This window comes from Pangasianodon hypophthalmus, chromosome 18 (genome assembly GCF_027358585.1).
Source record: "Pangasianodon hypophthalmus isolate fPanHyp1 chromosome 18, fPanHyp1.pri, whole genome shotgun sequence".
Lineage (NCBI taxonomy): Eukaryota > Metazoa > Chordata > Actinopteri > Siluriformes > Pangasiidae > Pangasianodon > Pangasianodon hypophthalmus.
Window position 1 is genome coordinate 17364308 of NC_069727.1, and position 19447 is coordinate 17383754.

The 19447-nt window shown below is 37.2% G+C and overlaps 1 protein-coding gene across 1 annotated transcript; it reads right to left on the minus strand.

The window, feature by feature from the left end:
• Nucleotides 1-1297: 1297 nt before the first annotated feature.
• Nucleotides 1298-12985, minus strand: def6c (DEF6 guanine nucleotide exchange factor c). The gene is made up of 12 exons (XM_026923748.3): nt 12773-12985; nt 11002-11142; nt 10564-10746; nt 9690-9917; nt 8701-8847; nt 7832-7940; nt 7449-7708; nt 7267-7374; nt 6930-7096; nt 3658-3892; nt 2921-3008; nt 1298-2675 (listed from the first exon to the last, which is right to left on the minus strand). The coding sequence occupies exons 1-12, from the start codon at nt 12866-12868 to the stop codon at nt 2443-2445; spliced, it is 1995 nt and encodes a 664-aa protein (XP_026779549.1). The 5' UTR covers nt 12869-12985; the 3' UTR covers nt 1298-2442.
• Between the last annotated feature and the right edge of the window lie 6462 nt (nt 12986-19447).

The following is a 19447-nucleotide window of genomic DNA, read 5'->3' on the forward strand; positions in this document are numbered from 1 at the left end:
CAGATGAATGATTGAATAACAACAGTATTAAACAATAAAAGAAAATCCAAATACCATTACAATCCAGTTTGTAAAATTCACAGTTATTTACACATCCCACTCATGCACATCTGCATCACCTCTAAAAATGAGGTTGAAAGAAAACAGTAGAGCTGTTAAAATCTATCACTGCCAATGTTACGCAGCTCTACTAGAGCAGCTGATAGGTGTTACTCTCTTAAGAGCCAAACACCCTTTTCTAGAAAACTTGCATCTGGTTTTTGTCTTTCCCATTCCCAACAACCTCCAGCCTAAACGCCTCCTAATCGCTTATTTATCTGACCCTGATTCACTGGGGGGAAGTGTGTGTGAATGCCAGAGGATTTTTTTCTTACAAGCCTATTGTAATAAAGGGCTGAATGCCGAGAAACAAATATCCTCGTGTTTATATTCTGTCACTGCTCCTTTTCTCAGAAGAGCGCTCGTCACATTTGAGCTCACACGTCACCAAATTGCAATCAAGCCTGTCACTAGAAATGTCTGCCTCTCAACATGCTCTCGTGTTTGCCTCAAAATGAATGGAAGCACCCAGATAGTGTTGCATGTTTACGACCAGGGATTGGATCAGTCCAGTGTTGTCTATGTGTACTACTGCTGGACACTTCATAGCAGAAATTTCTGGAGCTACCATAAGAATCTGAGTCAAAAGGCAAAAGCGACACTTTGGTCTTCCTGGACATATTGTCTCTCAAAGTTAAGGCTCTACACTGGATTGTAACTGGCATGTGATCTTTAGAAGCTTGTAAATTTGAGCTGCATAACCACAAATGCTAATGTCTGATGCTAATTATGTAACTGATTGAAGGTAACACATGTACTACACTACAGCATTCTTATAAATCGTCTGAAGCAGTAAGTAAAGTTTATAAGCACATACGAAAAACTCAGGTGTTAAAGCTAGCACATGTAACAGACATGTGCAAGAATATTTAGGCTTATAAACCGAAAGATTCCAAACTCTATGGGAAAAGATCAGATTTTGGAAAATCACAAACCACGACTGTTTCTCAAAGATCATTTACAGTCATGCTATTGATTATTACCCAAAACCAGCACAGAAGACCATCATTCATCTTTGTGGCTGGGAGTGATGTCTTGCAGACTGAGTTCCACTCAGTCGCCAGCATCCACAGAACCAAATATAGACGGCATGAATGTTTTCAACATTTAGCAGTAAAGAAGTGTTTGTGCAAGAGAGTGAGATAGTTGTCGTGATCAGCATCACATTATCAACAGCACAAAGAAGTGGACAGGACTTTGACAATAATCTTTGGTACTTGAATCCTCTTGCTTTATTTCACTAAGTCTTTGAATTGAATCAGTGGTTGGGGAATATTAACTTAATATATAATGGGTTAAGGACTTATTCTACATGGATTGACAAATGATGACAGTGAGGCACCAAGGTTTTAGGTATGCAGTGTATTAGCCTGAATGTCAAAAAGCAAGAAATTTCAGAACAAGTGCCCCCTCTACTGGTCATCTATAGAATTACAAACAGGCACTAGTGCAAAAACCTAGAGTAATCAATACAGAAGCATAGAAGAGAGAACAGAAGAAATAAAAGATAAAGAATGGAATCACTTAATTCACAAAATAATGAGACATATGTCATATCTTAACATGTTATAACATTCTTCACCCAGGGGGAAAAAAAACAGTAGAACTGAATTCAGTCCTCACTATCAGATTGTTCTGTATAAGTCAAGTGGTGTAAACTGCTGATGTAGATAATAAACAGTGAAACAGGAAATATGCGGTGTACAACATGAACAAGATTATATAATAACAAGAATATAACTAAAGGAAGACATTAGTAAATCCGGGCTGAGCAAACCCGTGGTCATAGTTTAATGCTTTTCATTATTATTCATCTACACGTTGTATTGCTGCATACAAGTTATTTTTAAAAATTAATTTCCTAGAATTGACTTGAAGGTTACCAGCTCCTAATGAGTCAGGTGTCACTGACTGATTTGACAAAATGAAAACTTGAACTAGAAATTAGTACTGTCTGGATTTAGTGAAATGGCTGTAAATAAATGAGTGTTGCGTTAGTCAACAGTACAGAATGTGTGTGGTGGGAAATATGTAACATTGCATTATGTGTTTGGTGTTATACATTGTATTCCATTAAACACACACACACACACACACACACAAACGAACACAACCACACCCATACACACACACACACACACACACACACACACACACACACACTAGCTTTACTGTAGATGACCCACATTTTTGCAAATACTATATTCTAGCATTCCTACAACTACATTTTTATACATTTATATCTACAGTTGCTATTCACTCATGTAAGATAGTAAGGCTTCTACAATCAATAACAAATCTCACAAAAAGTTTACTTGTTGTTGAGCTTGTGTCAGTGAATCACTATGCAAAGTCTTTGCTCTGCTCAACATGTTCTCTGGTTTTCTGTGGTTCCTCAACCCGAGATGCCGTGATTGGTTCTTGTTTGACCACATCCTCTTCTCTCTTTCGTAACTGGCTGTTGGAGGATTCTGTTTCACTGACGGTTGACTGGTACTTTACAATGAACTCCGTGCTGGTGAGCGCCTGGCCGTGTTTGGGATAGTTGGACCTCCCTGACAGACGCTTCATCTTGTCTACACATGGATGAGGGAAAAGTGCAAATTCACTTAACATCAACAGTTAAATCATGTGTTGAGTCTGTGAGAGTTAGACTGGATCTGTAAGCAGGGGTGCCAGCAGGATTTTAGGATCCCAGCGACAAGATAATGCACTAAGCCACCCGACCTGGATAGTTAATAGTACTAATCCTAAGTTTTTCCAAGTGAAACTGAAAAATGGTCCGCCTGTTGTTGTGTAGTTCTCTGTGTGAATTTGTTACCTGCTGGTGTGATCGGCTTCATAAGGCAGTTGAGCTGGACGTTCCATTGTCTCAAATGTGGGGCTTTAGATGAATTCTCGGACACTTTCTGCATAATGAGAGAAATTGAGAAATTACAGTTGTGCTTACCTGAAAGACGCTGGCCAAACAATTACATCAAATTCTATTTACATCAAAGTCTTTGCAGTTTCTTCCCCAAGGCAGTCAGATTACTCAACACCCTGCCACCCCCAACGCTAGTCAAACACCTAATCCAGTATGACTAAATACCACTGCTAACCCAGTATGACTAAATACCACTGCTAACCCAATATGACTAAATACCACTGTTAACCCAGTATAACTAAATACTACTGCTTACCCAACATGACTAAATACTACTGCTAACCCAGTATAACTAAATACCACTGCTAACCCAGTATGACTAAATATCACTTCACACCCGCACTTTACAAAACTGCATCAGGCACTAAACGTATTGCTGCTACCCTACTGATAGTTTACATTTTACAGCCCATGTTCTGTGTATTTATTGTCCTCCACTCGTCTCACATTGTTGTGTATTTGCACTTTATGTAATGTGTACTGTTCTGTGTTGCACCATGTTCCTTGAGAAACGAAATTTCGTTCCAATGTATACAAGCTATATAGAGGAATGACGATAAAACCCCACTTGACTTGACTTGTAAGTCTATTTATTTCCCATTCCTTCTCTCTGCTCGTCCCTGATTAAGTACCTCCACACTGTACTCATGTGTCTCCACTGTTTCTGTAATGGCCTGGGCTGGACACATTGTTAGTTGGGGGCTAGAGGACGGAGGGGTCACAGGGGATGCAGGAGGGAGTATGTTATCCTCATCTTTTTGGGGCTGAGGTGTTTTCTCCTGGGTTGTTTCCACACAATCAGGAGTCTCCAAGCGTTTCTGACGGAGCATCAACTCAGTCAGCTTCTTCCTTTCTTCCTCCAGTAGCCTGTGAGACACAAACACATGTATATACACTAGGGATGTAACAGAATACAAATAAATGAATCGGAATAAACAGATAATGTGTTCAAAACTAATACAAATACGGATACAAATAGGAGGTTCTACTGCTTTTTTTTTTTTTAAAGCTTACAAGAAAGCTTCAGATTCATAATAGGTGTGTGCATGCAGGATGTGTTTCATCCCTTAGGACAAAACAAAAAAAGGTCTGAGGTTTTTACTTTCATGAAGAGCTTGAAAGGCAAAAGTATGAAGCTTGTGAGCAGGGTTGCCAGGTTACAGCAAAATTCCCACCCAGCTACAACTCAAAACTCACACAAGACTTGAAACTAGCCCAGAGGGTTCAAGCACTGGACAAGTGAGACACATTTTCCTTCCTTTTTCTTTTTAGACTTTGTGTGGGAACCAAATTAACAGTAGTGCACATACATTTCTGATTTATTTATAGAGGCACCATTACATATACACAGTGCACAGGTTAGCATATCTCTGCTGGGGTCTCCAAAAATGAATCATTTAATTCATTTTAAAAATATGAATCATTATATGTTGCATGTGTTTCACATTGATCATTCTCCATTGTTATTAAAAGTACATTTTCATGGAAAATCATATGGGAATTATGATGAAATGGCACTCAAAGGACCCCATTTTGACTTGCAGCAGCATTACATTCCAGCTTCGTAGTAGATTTTGATAATGTGAAGAGTGAATCTCTCTAATCTTTAAGCAATGTAACAAACCCAAAAAACTGACGGAAGTCTGATAAAATATCATTAGGTGGATGTCAACTATAATCGACAGTTCCCTGATTTGGGAAAGACATCATTTGTTTTCAAACATAAATAGCTTGCTTACTCAGTCACATTAGATAGAAGATAGAAAGTTTGCCCATCTTTAGCAAAGGTGCCAATAATTCTGGGGCTGACTGTACACCCTTGCGTTGTGTCCTGTTTTATGTTCTTGCTACTGTAACACTGCAATTTCCCTTAGGAATAAAAAAAGGTCAAGCTCTGTACTATCTTGATACTGGTAGGTGGCATAACAGATTGAAAAATTATTTAATATAATTTTATGAGATTTGGAAAGCACAGTTTGTGTTTCTGCGAGACTAGACCTATTTGATTTCTTTTGTTGGTCCGACCCGAAAGAAACTCTTGTGCCAGGTTACTCAAGATAGTACAAAAAAACAATAAAACATAACAATGAATATATTTGGTTACAATATACATATATATATATATATATATATATATATATATATATATATATATATATATATATATATATATAAATTAGGACACCCCATTAAATATTCAGTTCTTTATTAGGAAATGTCAACACGTCAATTTCTGATCTTGTTTTAATTTGTATCTGCAGATGAAAGTGATGTAATTGCATGTAAACAACAAAAAAATCACTTTGTTTTCACTTTTTAAACAAAAGAAATCTACAAAAATGAGTATTTCAACTGAGGACAAAGTTAGGACACCCTATGCCCTAATAGCTAGTGTTTCCCCCTTTGGCTGAAATAACCTCAATGAGACGTTTCTTGTAGCTATCTACCAGTTTCTGACATCGACTGGTAGAAAGTTTTCCCCACTCCTCAATGCAGAATTCTTTCAGCTGTGTGATGTTTGAGGGGTTTCTTGCATGCACAGATTCAAATCACCCCACAGGATCTCAATAGGATTTAGATCTGGGCTTTGACTTGGCCAATCCAGAACTCTCCATTTTTTACTTTTCAGCCAGTCCTTTGGTGGATTTACTGGTATGTTTTGGGGCATTGTCATGTTGCAAGGTCCAGTTCTGCTTCACCTTAAATTTTTTGACAAATGTTCTCATATGTTCCTCAAGCACCTTCTGATACAATGTAGAATTCATAGTGGATTCTATGATGGTGAGCTGGCCAGGTCCTGCTGCAGCAAAGCAGCCCCAAACCATAACACTTCCACCTCCATGTTTCACAGCTGGTATGAGGTTCTTATTAGTCCAGAAGTCTTGGTCTTTGTCTATGTGTTCTTTGGCAAACTTCAGTCTTGCCCACATGTTTTTCTTAGACAGCAAAGGTTTCCTCCTTGCACACCTCCCATGATAATTAAAGTGGTGCAGTCTCTTTGACATCAACTGAACTGTAGCAAGAGCTTGCTGTAGGTCCCGTGATGGTATTTTAGGGTTTTTGGAGACTTCTTTAAGCATCTTGCGGTCTGCTCTTGGGGTGAATTTGCTTGGACGGCCTGACCTGGCCATGTTGGCAGTTGTTTTAAATATTCTCCACTTGTAAATGATTTTCCGGACAGTGGAATGGCTGATTACAAATTCTTTTGAGATATTTTTTATATCCCTTACCAGACTCATAAGCATCAACAGTCTTCTTTCTGAAAGGCCTCAGAGAGCTCTTTGGATCTCACCATGGTGATACCTCTCACTTCAACAACTAATAGCAAACCAAACTAAATGTCTGAGGTTTAAATAAGGCAAGCCTTATGTTGTAATAATTTGTACCTGATGTGATACAACTGTAGGTAATTTTAGCCATTTTAATACAAATAAATGTGGGGGTGTCCTTACTTTTTCCTCACAAGAAATTGGATTTTTTTAAAATTACATTTTACAGATCATTTTAAAAAGACTTTTTTTTGGTTTTATTTGTTTAGTTATATTACTTGAATCTCCCAATATTGTTAAAATGAAGATCAAATGTCTATATGTTTAACTATGTTAAAAAAAAAAAACACAGGCTTTCATGGGGTGTGTGTCCTAATTTTTTCACATGACTGTATATACAGAGATAGAACCATACACAAAAATAAAATACAAATCTGACAATTGCCACCTTTTGACTTTTGCCTTTCTTAGTATGGTGCAAGATGTTAGCCATCAGCTGTAGTATTTGTTGTGCGATCATGTGCAACTTAAAGTGATGGGTGGTGATCATTAAAGGTTCCTGGTGGTCCTTAGTTCTTCAACATCAGCTTAATGTGTGATAGGGCTCAGGGAAAAATGAGGTGTCTGTGACTGACCTCTCGAGCTCATGTCGGACTCTCTCCTCCTCTAAGCGGGCCTGAATCTGTGTATTGAGCGCCTCCTCCAGCTTCTGCTGTGTGAGTTCCAGCTCCTGTATCCTCTTCTTTTGCTGCTGTACCTCCCTTTCCATTTTAGCCAGTGCAGCCACCATGTTCTCTCTGGCCTGGGCAGCAACCAGCACACCATCAAACATAAAATTTAGAAATGCATTCTAGTATATAGACATATAGACATTAATTGCTGTCAAAAATGTTTCATATTCCCTTCTCTAGTCTCAAATTGCTTAGAACAACATACTGCTCTAAAGGGTGAAAGAACACATCTGTGTCTTACCTCATTTGCTTCCTCCAGCTGTCTCTCCAGCTCTTGTTGCCTCTCCTTCTGTTTCTCTTTCTCCCATGCATCCTCCTTCTTGCGCTGCACCTCCATTTCCAGGTGTTGCTAAAACACACTAAATTAGTAAACTCAAAAGCTTGAGCTGTATCCCCTATGTCTCTTTACTCCCACTCTCTTACCTGGATGATGTCTATGATTTCCAGGTTTGGTTCCTTGCTCTCTGGTTCTCCCTGTTGAGTCACAGGTTGAGGCTCCTCGACTTCAGCACTATGTTCACTCTGGCTGCTCTGGCTCAGGCTTCTCTGACCACTTTGGCTGCTCTGGTTCTCGCTCCTCTGACTGTTCTGGCTGTTCTCCCGAAGCTCTCGTCTGCGCAGCTTTAGCTCCTGATGCATTGAGCTCTTCCCCTCCGTCTTCAGCCGGAGGGCTGTTTGCACAGCTAGTGTACACAGAAAAATGATGTCTGTCTTACAATACTGTCCGGCATTCTCTTAACCTTAATTCAAAATTTAGAAAATATTTAAATAGATTTAGCCAGAACGGCTCAGGTGTAAGCACTTACCTTGAATCCACTCCACTCTCTGTTTCTGATCTGAAGCACTTATCTCATATGTCCTGCCAGGAGTCTTCACACAGAATAAACAGCGTCTTCCTTCTTTATCAGGCATGGTCTGCCAGTTACATCAAAAATATGCATATAATTAATCCTATATAATGCTTAGCTGTCTAGATTTATTCCTGTGGTTTTAACGCACATTTAATTTTATACAAACCTATAATATAAATCATTGTATACAGTCAGTGAACTATGGATCTTTAGAAAAATACAAATGATTACTCACTAATTCACATTTATTCACTAAAACACTTTCAAAAATTATAACTGAAATCATTTAGAAATGTATAATGTTCGCCAGACAGAATAAATTCCACACATACAGATATTCTCCTGTTTGACTTACACAAATGTGAAATCTGCATTTAATTACAGAAACAAGTGATTAGCAATTACTGTAAAATTAGAATAGAGATACTGTTATTGCCAGAGACATGTATTGCTAAATATTTTTCACAGATTAAAAGATTATAATTTTTTTAAAGATTAAAATCAGAAGAAAAAACATATCTAAAGCTTGTGAAGTTTCACTTTCTGCTCTGTAAATATATCACACTCCAAAGGTATTTGAATTTAGTCCAAATGCATAACATTTTTAATTTATTTCAGGAAAACCTCTGAAGAAAAAATAGAAATGTAGATTTTTCTTTGCAGTCAAAATTTTGACAAAATTGTGGACAAAGAGAGCCTCTATCAAGATCTATCATTGAGCCGATCTCTGGTGATATTGTTCTTTTTACAAGCTGTCAAAGATACGTTTCATGGCGAAAAATGAAGTGATTTGCAATAAAAGAGAAGACAACAGCAGAATTCACCTCTACCACGCAGCTCCCATCCAGCTGGACCTCTCCCTTTTTCTCTTTCTGGTCCTCACTAAGGTAGTAGGCCAAGCTGCCTGGCTTAAGCACAAACCAGCGCTCATGCCAATTCCTACGTACATGCCCCTTTTTCAGCATGTAACCCTGAAAGAAAGAGAAAATAAGAAAGATAAGTTAGTAACCATATCACTTTACCCCAAATAAAGACAGGAGATTTGGCTATAACACATAACCATAGATGTAATTCATTAAAAATGCAGAACAACAACAAAAAAACTGTCAGTGATTACAATTTTGTTAATTATTTATTAATTTGTTATTAATTAATTAAATTATTTTTAAAATTAATTTAAATTAAACTTATTAATTAAAGAACTACACATCATATTTTTACTTTTTTTTGTGAAACAAGTTAGCTCCTTAGTATCTTTTACATTATAGCTTCTATATCCAGTTAGTCTTTGACTATTCTCTACTTTTTTCTCTCTTTTGAGGTTAAAGACACAAAAAACAGCTTATCTTGATACCTAAAAGCCTGAAAGTACAAAATGCTCTGTCCTGATGACTTTCCCATGGCAGAAAACCTAAAAGAACAGCTTTACTGTTCCTCTGACAGTTACAGTTAAGTGCTGACACTGGAGACTCCTTACATAAATATTAAATAAAGTCTCTTTACAGAAAATTTTACCGTATTAATGATTGTAAGGTATTCTTTGTTAAATAACAACAGATTTTTTAAAGTTTATTATTAGGCTTATACGAGCTGCTACTATAGAAATGATAATATATTAGAATGAGCATATTAATATAAACCTGTGATTTGAAATACAGCCAGAACTACTGGCAGAGCTGGTATTATAGAAAATGAATCAACACCTTCTGACCAATCACAATAAAAAATTCATCAGCGTTTTGATATAAATATAATAAAATTGCAGCTCATTATTAATGTTCAGTCAGTAACAATCATGCTATTAGACAGTCACCTTCTTCAGTACATTGTGGTACATCTCCATGAAGATGTCATCCAGTGCCAGGCTGAAGGCCTCCTTACTGTCCACCTTCATAAGATGCCCTGCGCTGAGATGCTCCAAAAACATCCACACAGACAGGCCATCCTGCAAAGAAGAATCCTGGGATAGCAGATCCTCCAGTGCCTTCCCATCCCACTCCTGACTCATAGCGGTAGAGATCTTCTTCAGCAGGTACTCTAGCTGAGAGCATAAATGTCATTCATATATATGGGGTCAAGGTCATAAATGTGACATTTTATTACTACTGCGAAGATAGCGTCTAGCAAGATATCTGAGATCACTCTAAATTATTACAACCATTTACAACTCAGAGGTTTTTCTTAAATGAAATGTGCAAATCAATGGCCTTTTTTGCACAACATGAAGGTTAAAGGGTTTTGGTAGATCGCAAACACAGATACGTGTGTAATCATCAGGAAGCCCCATGACTGCAGTTCTGTTTTTACTCTTCTTTAACTTCCTTTCCTACATTAACGGTGCAGAAGATTCAGATGAGTTACACATCAGGCTCCTGCGTCTCACATGCACTGCGTTTTATCTACATTACACTTCAATTTTAGCCGGATGAGTCGCGTTTTAAGTACGAGAAAAAACCATGCTACCAAAAAAAGTTTCTCTCTTTAACAAAAGAGTATATTTAGCCATATAATGTCCACGGATTCTCAGATCTAGGATCAGGGTTGCCAGAGATTATGACTAAGTGAACATAGTTGCATGGACTCAAGAAAGTCCTATATCATTCAACTTCTCTATGACATTATTACCTGTGATCATTATCATTTTATCTCCTGTGGTTTTCCTCGTTCTCATACAGTAAAGCACAAACCTCAGGCTGGATGATGACGAGAGGATAACGGTCCTCAGAGAGCAGGTTAAACAGACAGAAGAGCTTGAAGCAGTCACTTTGGGAACACACCCCCTGCTGAATACTGGGCTTGAAGTTCTTCTTAGCCGTCATCGTCCAGCACAGCTCATCAAACGTCTCCTTATTAAACGTACCCTCGGTGGCCTAAACATCAACAAAAGCCAGAGACAGTAAATCATTTTCTTTTGCAAACTCCACTCAAAATGAAAGGATATTTCATGCATTTCTACAACTGCCTGTAAGCAGATTATCAGATTAACAACCATGAATTGCTGCAACTCATAAACAAAAACAACACTATTAGATCACGGGCACCAACTACTTTTTTATGTATAACCTCAAACTTAGTAAACAGGAAGTTACAGTGATGAGTTTGTACATCTGTAATAAGACCGATACCTTCGCCAGAATGTACTTGTTGAGGTACGGCATATAGCCGTGATCAGAGACGGGTCCATTGTCGTTATCTTTGAAATGCTCCTCTAAGGCTACAGGATCATGAGGGATGTTCAGAGCAGTGTATAAATTGTGAGACAGCACCTGTGACATACACATACACAGAAAGGAAAAGAGCATTTAACACAACATAGCTGGAAGGCACTGAGAGGTGCCAGAACTTCCTGAAAATCTGAGATGTATATATATATATATATATATATATATATATATATATATATATATATATATATATATATATATATATATATGACAGGGTAGTGTGATGCTTTCCCAACAATAACAGCATGTCCTGCAGTGTTTTATTTCTCTTATACCACAGCATTTTGCCAATGATTACAAACTGTCATTTATTAATGAGCAATATGTCATGCTTTTAACCTTTTATTGTTACATTCAATGTTGTTGTGGAATGTCTGCGACACAACTTAGCTCCAGATTTGAGAATTCAACAGCATGTGGTATAATTTATAAAAAACTGACTCAGTTTTTTTTCACTTTTGGACTGTTTGTAATAAAAGATTGACAGTAAAAATCTGGTTTATTCATGGTATCACAATGCAGTTGAAATAGAGACGTTACACCACGGAGAAAAGGTGTGATGTTTTTCTGTGTGCAAAACAACCAGCTGACAAACATATTGCTGAAACGAGAGGAATGAGAAGAGGAATTCTCTTCCCCCGTGTGTATCGAGAGAAAAAGAGATCTTTGCTTTGCAAACAGCGTGTCAGGACATCTGCCTGTTGTTGCTTCACTTTAAGCATGTGGCAATGTAAGGATGTGTTCCAACATGCGCGATTCCACAGAAACAGCTGGGATGACCATCATCAAACAGTTCAGTGCTTTGAATACCAAGACCATTTATTTGTATTTGTCTATTATGTGCATTTATGTGGATTTTGAAAGGATGACAACAAGGATTTTTTTTTAAATATAACAACACATTTAACGCCTATACACATACTGAATAAAGAAATTGTTGTCCTGTTGGACTAGATTCAACACTTTGGTGTGCAATCAGTGTGTGCACTCTACGGTATGTGTGAGCTGACCTGGGTTGTATTACACACCTTTGGGATTTAGGATACACTTTCACAACTTTAGTTTCTGTATTTGAATATAGCTCTTACTATCAAATAAATCTTTCTGTCCATGGCCATATCTGTAATAATAAGTAACAGGACACAAAACCTGCGGTGTACTGTTATGACATACACTCTCAAAAATGACATATATCCTTTTCCTTGTTGCTGGGGTGGTGCCATAAAGGGGACGTGTTTTGTAACTTTAGTATATATTGTAACTGTAGTATGTATATGTTTTTACCTGGAAGTTACATCATTGGACTTGAGGACCACTACTCTAAAAGGTAGTTAAAGGTACAACATATGCACTTTCCTAAGTAAAAGATACATACTAAAGCCACAAAACATACACCCTTGATTATACAAACCCACCCACAAGGAGAAGAACAGTTTAGTAGGTTTATTTCTGAGACTGTATTCTCTATTTAGAAGGGGAGTGCAGTTTTGGACGTGTAGCCAAGAATGCGCACATTAATATGCAGTTAGGGAAGTATCCCATGAGTCATTTTACACTTCTTGACAAAGATAAGGGTCCCCCCTCCACACACACACACACACACACACACACACACCACCACCACCACCACCCACCCCCGGGTGGCAAGAAGTACTGCTCAGCGCTCTCTTACCTTCAGCTGGGACTTGGACACTTTGCCGCTGCGCTCGGCCTCCAGCGAGGTGAACGCGTACCAGATGGACTTGAGCAGCTCGGATTTTAGATCCATGTCGCCTCTGATCGCTCAGCCACCATCCTGTAGTTAAAAGGAATAAATCCAGGGCAGCTTTTAGCGCCGTGAAGTGCTCTAACACGTTTCCGAAAGCGCACGGCGCAGGCGCTGGGCAGGGTTGCCAGATTGAGTTTAGTTCCAGAGCAACCCTGTAATAAATCCCTCCCTCATTTGTGCTAAAAAGCAGCCCAGACAGTAAATTATACAAACCTCTCCAGAAGGAAACGTAGCAATCATTTGAAAAATGGGAAAAATGTGGCTGAAGCTGTTATTTACTTTGAAGACATAACCTTTTAGTCTAAAAGTCACAATACATCTATGCATACAGCTTTTCTTCACTTCTTAATATAAGCCTTCCACTTGCACAGGGTGTAGCCATAGATCTGGGTGTGAAAGGACATTAATAGACATTGATAATCACAGTTAGGGGGCATGGTGGCTTAGTGGCTATCACGCTTGCCTTGGACCTCTGGGGTTGGGGGTTTGATTCCTGCCTCTGCCCCGTGTGCGTGGAGTTTGCATGTTCTCCTAGACTAGGCTGTAGGCTGTTTAGCATCTCTAAATTGTGTGTGAATTATGCCCTACAATGGGTTGGCACCCTGTCCAGCGTGTCCCCTGGGATAGGCTCCAGGCTCCCTGTGACCCTAGGATAAGCAGTACAGAAAATGGATGGATGGGCTATCACTGTTGACTTAGGCTAGTGAATGTTTAGAGGAATACTGTAACATTCAGTTACAACACCGCACATCGGAAGTCACATACATAGTTGAATGGAGTTCACCTCTGTGCAATGAAAGTGTCACCTAAATACACCTGTTTGTTAGAGAAAAGATTCATGGAGCTATCAAAACATTCCCAGGGAAAAGTTCTAGAAATGTATCAGAGTATGGTTATTTTTTAAAAAATCCCAAACATTAAACATCTCTTTATAATTCTTAATATATTTGTAATTACATTTGTCCTTAGTAGTTCAAGAGGTTGTGCAGTACTCACATGGCATTGTAATGAATAGTGCAGTACAGCATACAGTATCACACTATTAGAGTTTTATGAGGTATTACATTTGTACATTAAAAAAAAGCTCACAAGGAATCATTACCAACTTAAAAACATTATGGGCACAATAACCGTGATTTATGAAAAGAGCAAAAAGTGTCACCGAATTAAGTTTTCAATATGAAACTTTGACTCACACCATTCGTACTAACTGAAGCTTTGCATTATTTAATTATAAGCAGAATCCAGTCCAATCATTTAATATACAAGTGCCTTGCTTAACAGCCCCAGTATTAGCTCTTATACAGTCATAGGATTTGAACTCACAACTTTCATAACCATAGTGCTGAGCTACTACTGCAAACTATCAGGGTGTGTTCATGGTGCTGACCTCACTGTGACCTCTGATTTCTCATAGAGCTTGTTCAGACTGCGTCTGCTTCACAAACTTCGTTAATGTCTCAAAGCTCTTCTAAATATAAGAAGCAGTAGCATTTTGCAGTGTGGGCAATAAGCTACTCTGAATGGAACTTTCCTCTGCAGTCTCCACCATTGTATCCTATACTGTACAGATTAGGAAGCCATTTTTTATTCAACAAGTTACTGATGAGTATTTATTCAGCGGTCCTAATAAGCATTTATCACAGGCTGAGCTAAAAGTGGGTGGATTTCTTCATGGTCAAAGTCCAGTCTGCTCTATCAGGTGGAACAAAATTGAGTAAACGAACGTCTTGCCCTGCTTGTGTGTTTATACTCGTTTAAAGCTGTATTAGCCTGGATTAAATTCTCAGGGCCTAATCTGTTTTTGTAATAATACTGACTTTATTGCTCACAAATACTTTAGATAGGTTTGTAAATTTTGAAATGTGATTGAGGTTCTCCAGTACACTGTATTTTGAAGTTTAATCTGAATCATAATCTGTGTATTGTGTATGTGTCCAAGCAACTTGTCATATTGCTAGAGTCAACAACAGAGAATATAATTCACAGAATATACAATATGCAATATACAATATTTCTACACAATATACACACTTTACAATAATTTACCTGATCATTTACAGTAATAATACAATAATTTACAGTGAACATGAGTGGTTCACTGTACACAGACACGCAGACACACACACAAACAGTTGCGCAATGGACAAACACAAACTCTTGCACTCTTGCACTATGAGACAATTTTTTGCACACTACACTCCTCTAAAAGCTGCTAAGCATATTTTTTACTTATAAAATCTATATTTTGTCTACTAGATTTTATTCTATTTTATTTTTCTATTCTATTCATTCTATTCTGCTTTTATTATATTAGGCTTTTATTATATTCGGTTTTATTATGTAGCACTGTTGCACTGTGTGATGAGGCCCTAAGGAAAAACATTTCACTACATTAATACATCACATGTATGCAATGTATGTGACAAATAAAGAACCTTGACCCTTGAACCCTGATGGTGTTTTAGTGGTTAGCATATTTACCTTGTACCTCTAGGGTTGGGGGTTCAACTCTCATCTCCGCCCCATGGCCGTAGAGCTTGCATGTCCCCCCACCCTGTGCATCAGTGACCTCCCCTGGGCACTCTGGCTTCCTCCCCCGGCCTGCCTGATGCCCCAGTTAACCACAGCAACAGCTCTTGCACAGGCTAAGGGCGAGTCTGCCCCAGAGTTTGAATACCTCTGGTTTAAGTGAAAGACAGTAGATGGTGCTATAACACAAAACAACTTGTCAGTGCACTGTTAATGTACAGCCAGACAGGGAGTGTCAGACCAAATGCCTTAATGTTTTAAAATATCCCATGATATATTATTAGTGTCCAGAGCCACTGTTGTACAACTGGAGAGTTTGTCATTGTTTTTCAGTAGTTTATTATTATTATTATTATTATTTTTAATCAGTATCAGAAAGCAGATCTTGGTAAACCCATATCTTATAACAGAACGTCTTTGCATCAGATATTCTTAATTCCTTCCATAAATAATAAACTTCCATAAATAAACTGGATAATATATGAACGATATATGAATGATAGTGTTGCTTAAACAGTGTCAGCGCTTTCCTCCATGGCGGAAACAGCTGAGAGGTGTGTCTGACTTACAACTAGAGGGTAGACGATTTCCATTTCCATCAATAAATTCTTAATTTATGGTTATTTTGTGCTTTATTTGTATATGGAATTAAAGAATACATTACATAGCCAAAAGTTTGTGAACACCTGACCATCACACCCATATGTGGGCCTTCCCCAAACCTTTACCACAAAGAAGAATGGAGGTTATTATAACAACAAAGGTGGGGACTAAATCTGGACTGAGATGTTCAAAAAGCACATATGGGTGTGATGGTCAGCTGTCCACAAAATTATGGCCATATTATTACTTGCAATTTTCATTTACAGTGCAGTGAAATATTCATTTAAAGATGTTAGTACTTTACATTTACATACTGTTTATATATTAGGGATGTAGCACAATGACACTATCTGTATTTGTATCTGTTTAGTGGTCCAGGTATCTGTATCTGTATACAGTATGTATTTGGATTTAAATATAATGTGGGTGTGGACTAAACCAGAAGTGGCTTTTTTATTATTAAATATAATAAAGAACTCTACCTCTATGGCCCTTTACATCCCTAAGGTATATACAGTGCTGTGCAAAGGTCTTAGGCACATGCAAAGAAATGCTGTAGAGCAAAAATACCTTCAAAAATAATGAAATTAAATGTTTCTACATTTAAATAAATAAATAAATAAATAAAAAACTATAAAGAGTAGTAAATAGTACTAAATGAAACAAGGTCAATATATGGTGTGATGACCCTTTGCATTAAAAAAAAAAAATCAGTAGTCTCGGGTACAGTGTGTGCAGTTTTATAAGGAAATGAGCTGGAAGTGTTACTGAGCATCTTGCAGAAGCAGCCACAGTTCTTCTGGAGACTTTGACTGTCGACTCACTTCTTATTTTTGCAGCGAAACCCAGCAGCCTTCATTATGTTTTTATCTGAAAAGTGTCTCTTATGGAATCTGCTGCTTTCTTTACTGACATACAAACATTTTTATGTAACCTTTAATTTTGTTCTGGAAAACTAATGCTTGGAAATCTAAAATGTTCTTGTACTGACTCGGTAATGCAGAAGTCATAAAATAAAAATCTATAACTAAGTTTGTACTAAAAAAAAAAATAGATTGCCTAAGACTTGTACACAGTACTGTACTGAATGCATATAAGCGACTGATTTGCCAGTTTGTATTTGGTTTGTGAATCCTCTACTGTGCAGATAGTGTGAAAAAAGTGAAAAAAAGTAAAACAAATCAAAACAAAGCAAATTGTGAATGATAATCTTTAGGACAGCTAATTTCACTTTTCATGTTGTTTCAATTCACCTAAAAGCACAGGCTTGCTCTTTTACTATGTGCACTTAATTCTAAGTCTGATTCTAATTATCGTTTAGACTGTTTGTTACAAATTTGTTATTTTTTTAATTTGTGGAGCATAATTAATTCATTCAAGTGTCATCTTTCCAAAAAGCCTCTGTGTATCAGACATAGCAGGGTAAATGCAATCATACGGAACACTAAGAAATTTATAGTAGGTCTAACCAGGTTATATTCTTCCTAGCTGTATATGTCACAGTTTCTTTGAAAGAATTTCTCCATGCAGGCGGAAGTTTCTTTGTATCACTGTTTCTGTGTAATCTTTCCAATTTGCAATTAAATGCACAAAGTGTATGGCTACACTGAAAACTTCTTATATAGACTGAACTGAAACAAATTATACTTGTGTGTTAATACTGTTAATACGTGTTAATACTGTACAAAACTATTGCTTGTGGTTGGTCTGATATATTCAACTTGATTACACAATACAGAAACCTTTTTTTTTTTTTTGAGGCTCTCTCTTGTATGCCTCATATTTATAGAAATTATGTCTTGTTTCCATATTTAAAAACCTGCAACTAAATAGTGCCACTGTAATAGCAATTCCTGCTTCTTTGTCAAATATGACTAGGAGAGAGAGCACCATTATTTTGACATATATATATATATATATATATATATATATATATATATATATATATATATATATATATATATATATATATATATACACACACACACACACACACACACACACACTTTTTCTAATCATTTTGCAATGTGTCGAATAACACCCAATAACTCAGATTCATTCCATGTATGGTTTGTGGTAAAAATAATGTGGCTATAGAAAGCAAAACATAAGTACTAGGAACTTACCCACACTCTCTTGTGTTGTGTTGACAGTTTAACATGTTATGCGGTATGCTAAGTACTGGACCTGTCTTAATTTTTTGGAACATTAGAACCACATTTTTATTTGGTGTTGTCACAAATTTCATAGAAATGTTTATGAAAGTTGCCAATGAAGGGATCTTTATAAAGTCTGTCTCTACTGTCTCCTTAAACATACTCCAATAGTCACACATGTTAAGTCAAATACACAAATAATGAATAACTTTTACTAAAGAAATAGATAAATAACTTTTTAAAGTTTTTTATAGATGATCTTCACACATTAATTAAACCAACCAAACCTATATAACCAATATAAACCAATATTAATTGTGTATTAATATAATTCAGAGGAGGAATAATAGGAACGTTCTTCCCTGGAGTGGGAACGTTATCCATATCTTCTCACACATGAACATAAAAAGAATGCTGCCAGTACCCAAACAATGTCCACTCCTTTATAAACATATAAACAAATGATTAAGGATTAGATTTTGGCCTATAGCTAAGTAATAAAAGGAAAGAAACAAGCCTAATTCGTCCCCCTATGCATTCCTTCACTCCGCTTTGTTTCTTCATGATGGACCTATTACCTACCATTTCATCAAATAAATGAACTATAACCTGATTCATACAAATACGCCTGAATGCGTGCAATGCATCTCCAACTCCTTCACCTGCTGAAAAGGAAAATCTGACAAATCCTTTAGAAATCCGTTTTCTCAGTATTGCTACACTGAATTGATTCTGTCACTCTTTATTACCAGAAACCACTGAACACATAGCTATTTTGAGAGAAACACTGAAATGTTGGAGTGTGTGCACTGTGAATGAAGAGTACATAAAGTTACAATCTAAATATGTAAAGTGTATCATATGCTCAATCCATTATACTCTAATCTAAATCCATTAGACAAATTATCCTTTATTTTAAAAGCAACAGATTAATGTTTCTTTTCATGTTTAGCACCAAGCAGACTATAAATTCCACATGATGCCATTTAAAACCTCTGTCTTGACCTATAGATAAGACTGTTCCTGACTTGAAGTAAGCTTAAATGGCCCACAACAAATAATACTATTGTTAGGACATGTGACTCTTTGACTCTTTCTAGAAAATATTCATTCATTCATCTTCAGTAACCACTGAAGCCTATCCCAGGAGCACTGGGCACATGGTGGGAATACACTGTATCTGGGATGCCAGCCCATTACACGACACACACCCTGCACACACATTGACACACTCATTCACACCTAGAGGCAATTTTGCCAATTTAGCCAATTCGCCTACTGGCATGTT

Bases quoted from the DNA above. Each gene is read 5' to 3' on its own strand.
- def6c (XM_026923748.3), bottom strand. From the start codon at position 12,868: ATGGATCTAAAATCCGAGCTGCTCAAGTCCATCTGGTACGCGTTCACC. The intron at 9,918-10,563 runs GTTTGTGCTTTA...TTATGCTCTCAG, and splicing joins TCGTCATCATCCAGCCTGAG to CTAGAGTACCTGCTGAAGAA. The intron at 7,097-7,266 runs GTAAGACACAGA...GTTGCTGCCCAG, and splicing joins AGCTGGAGGAAGCAAATGAG to GCCAGAGAGAACATGGTGGC.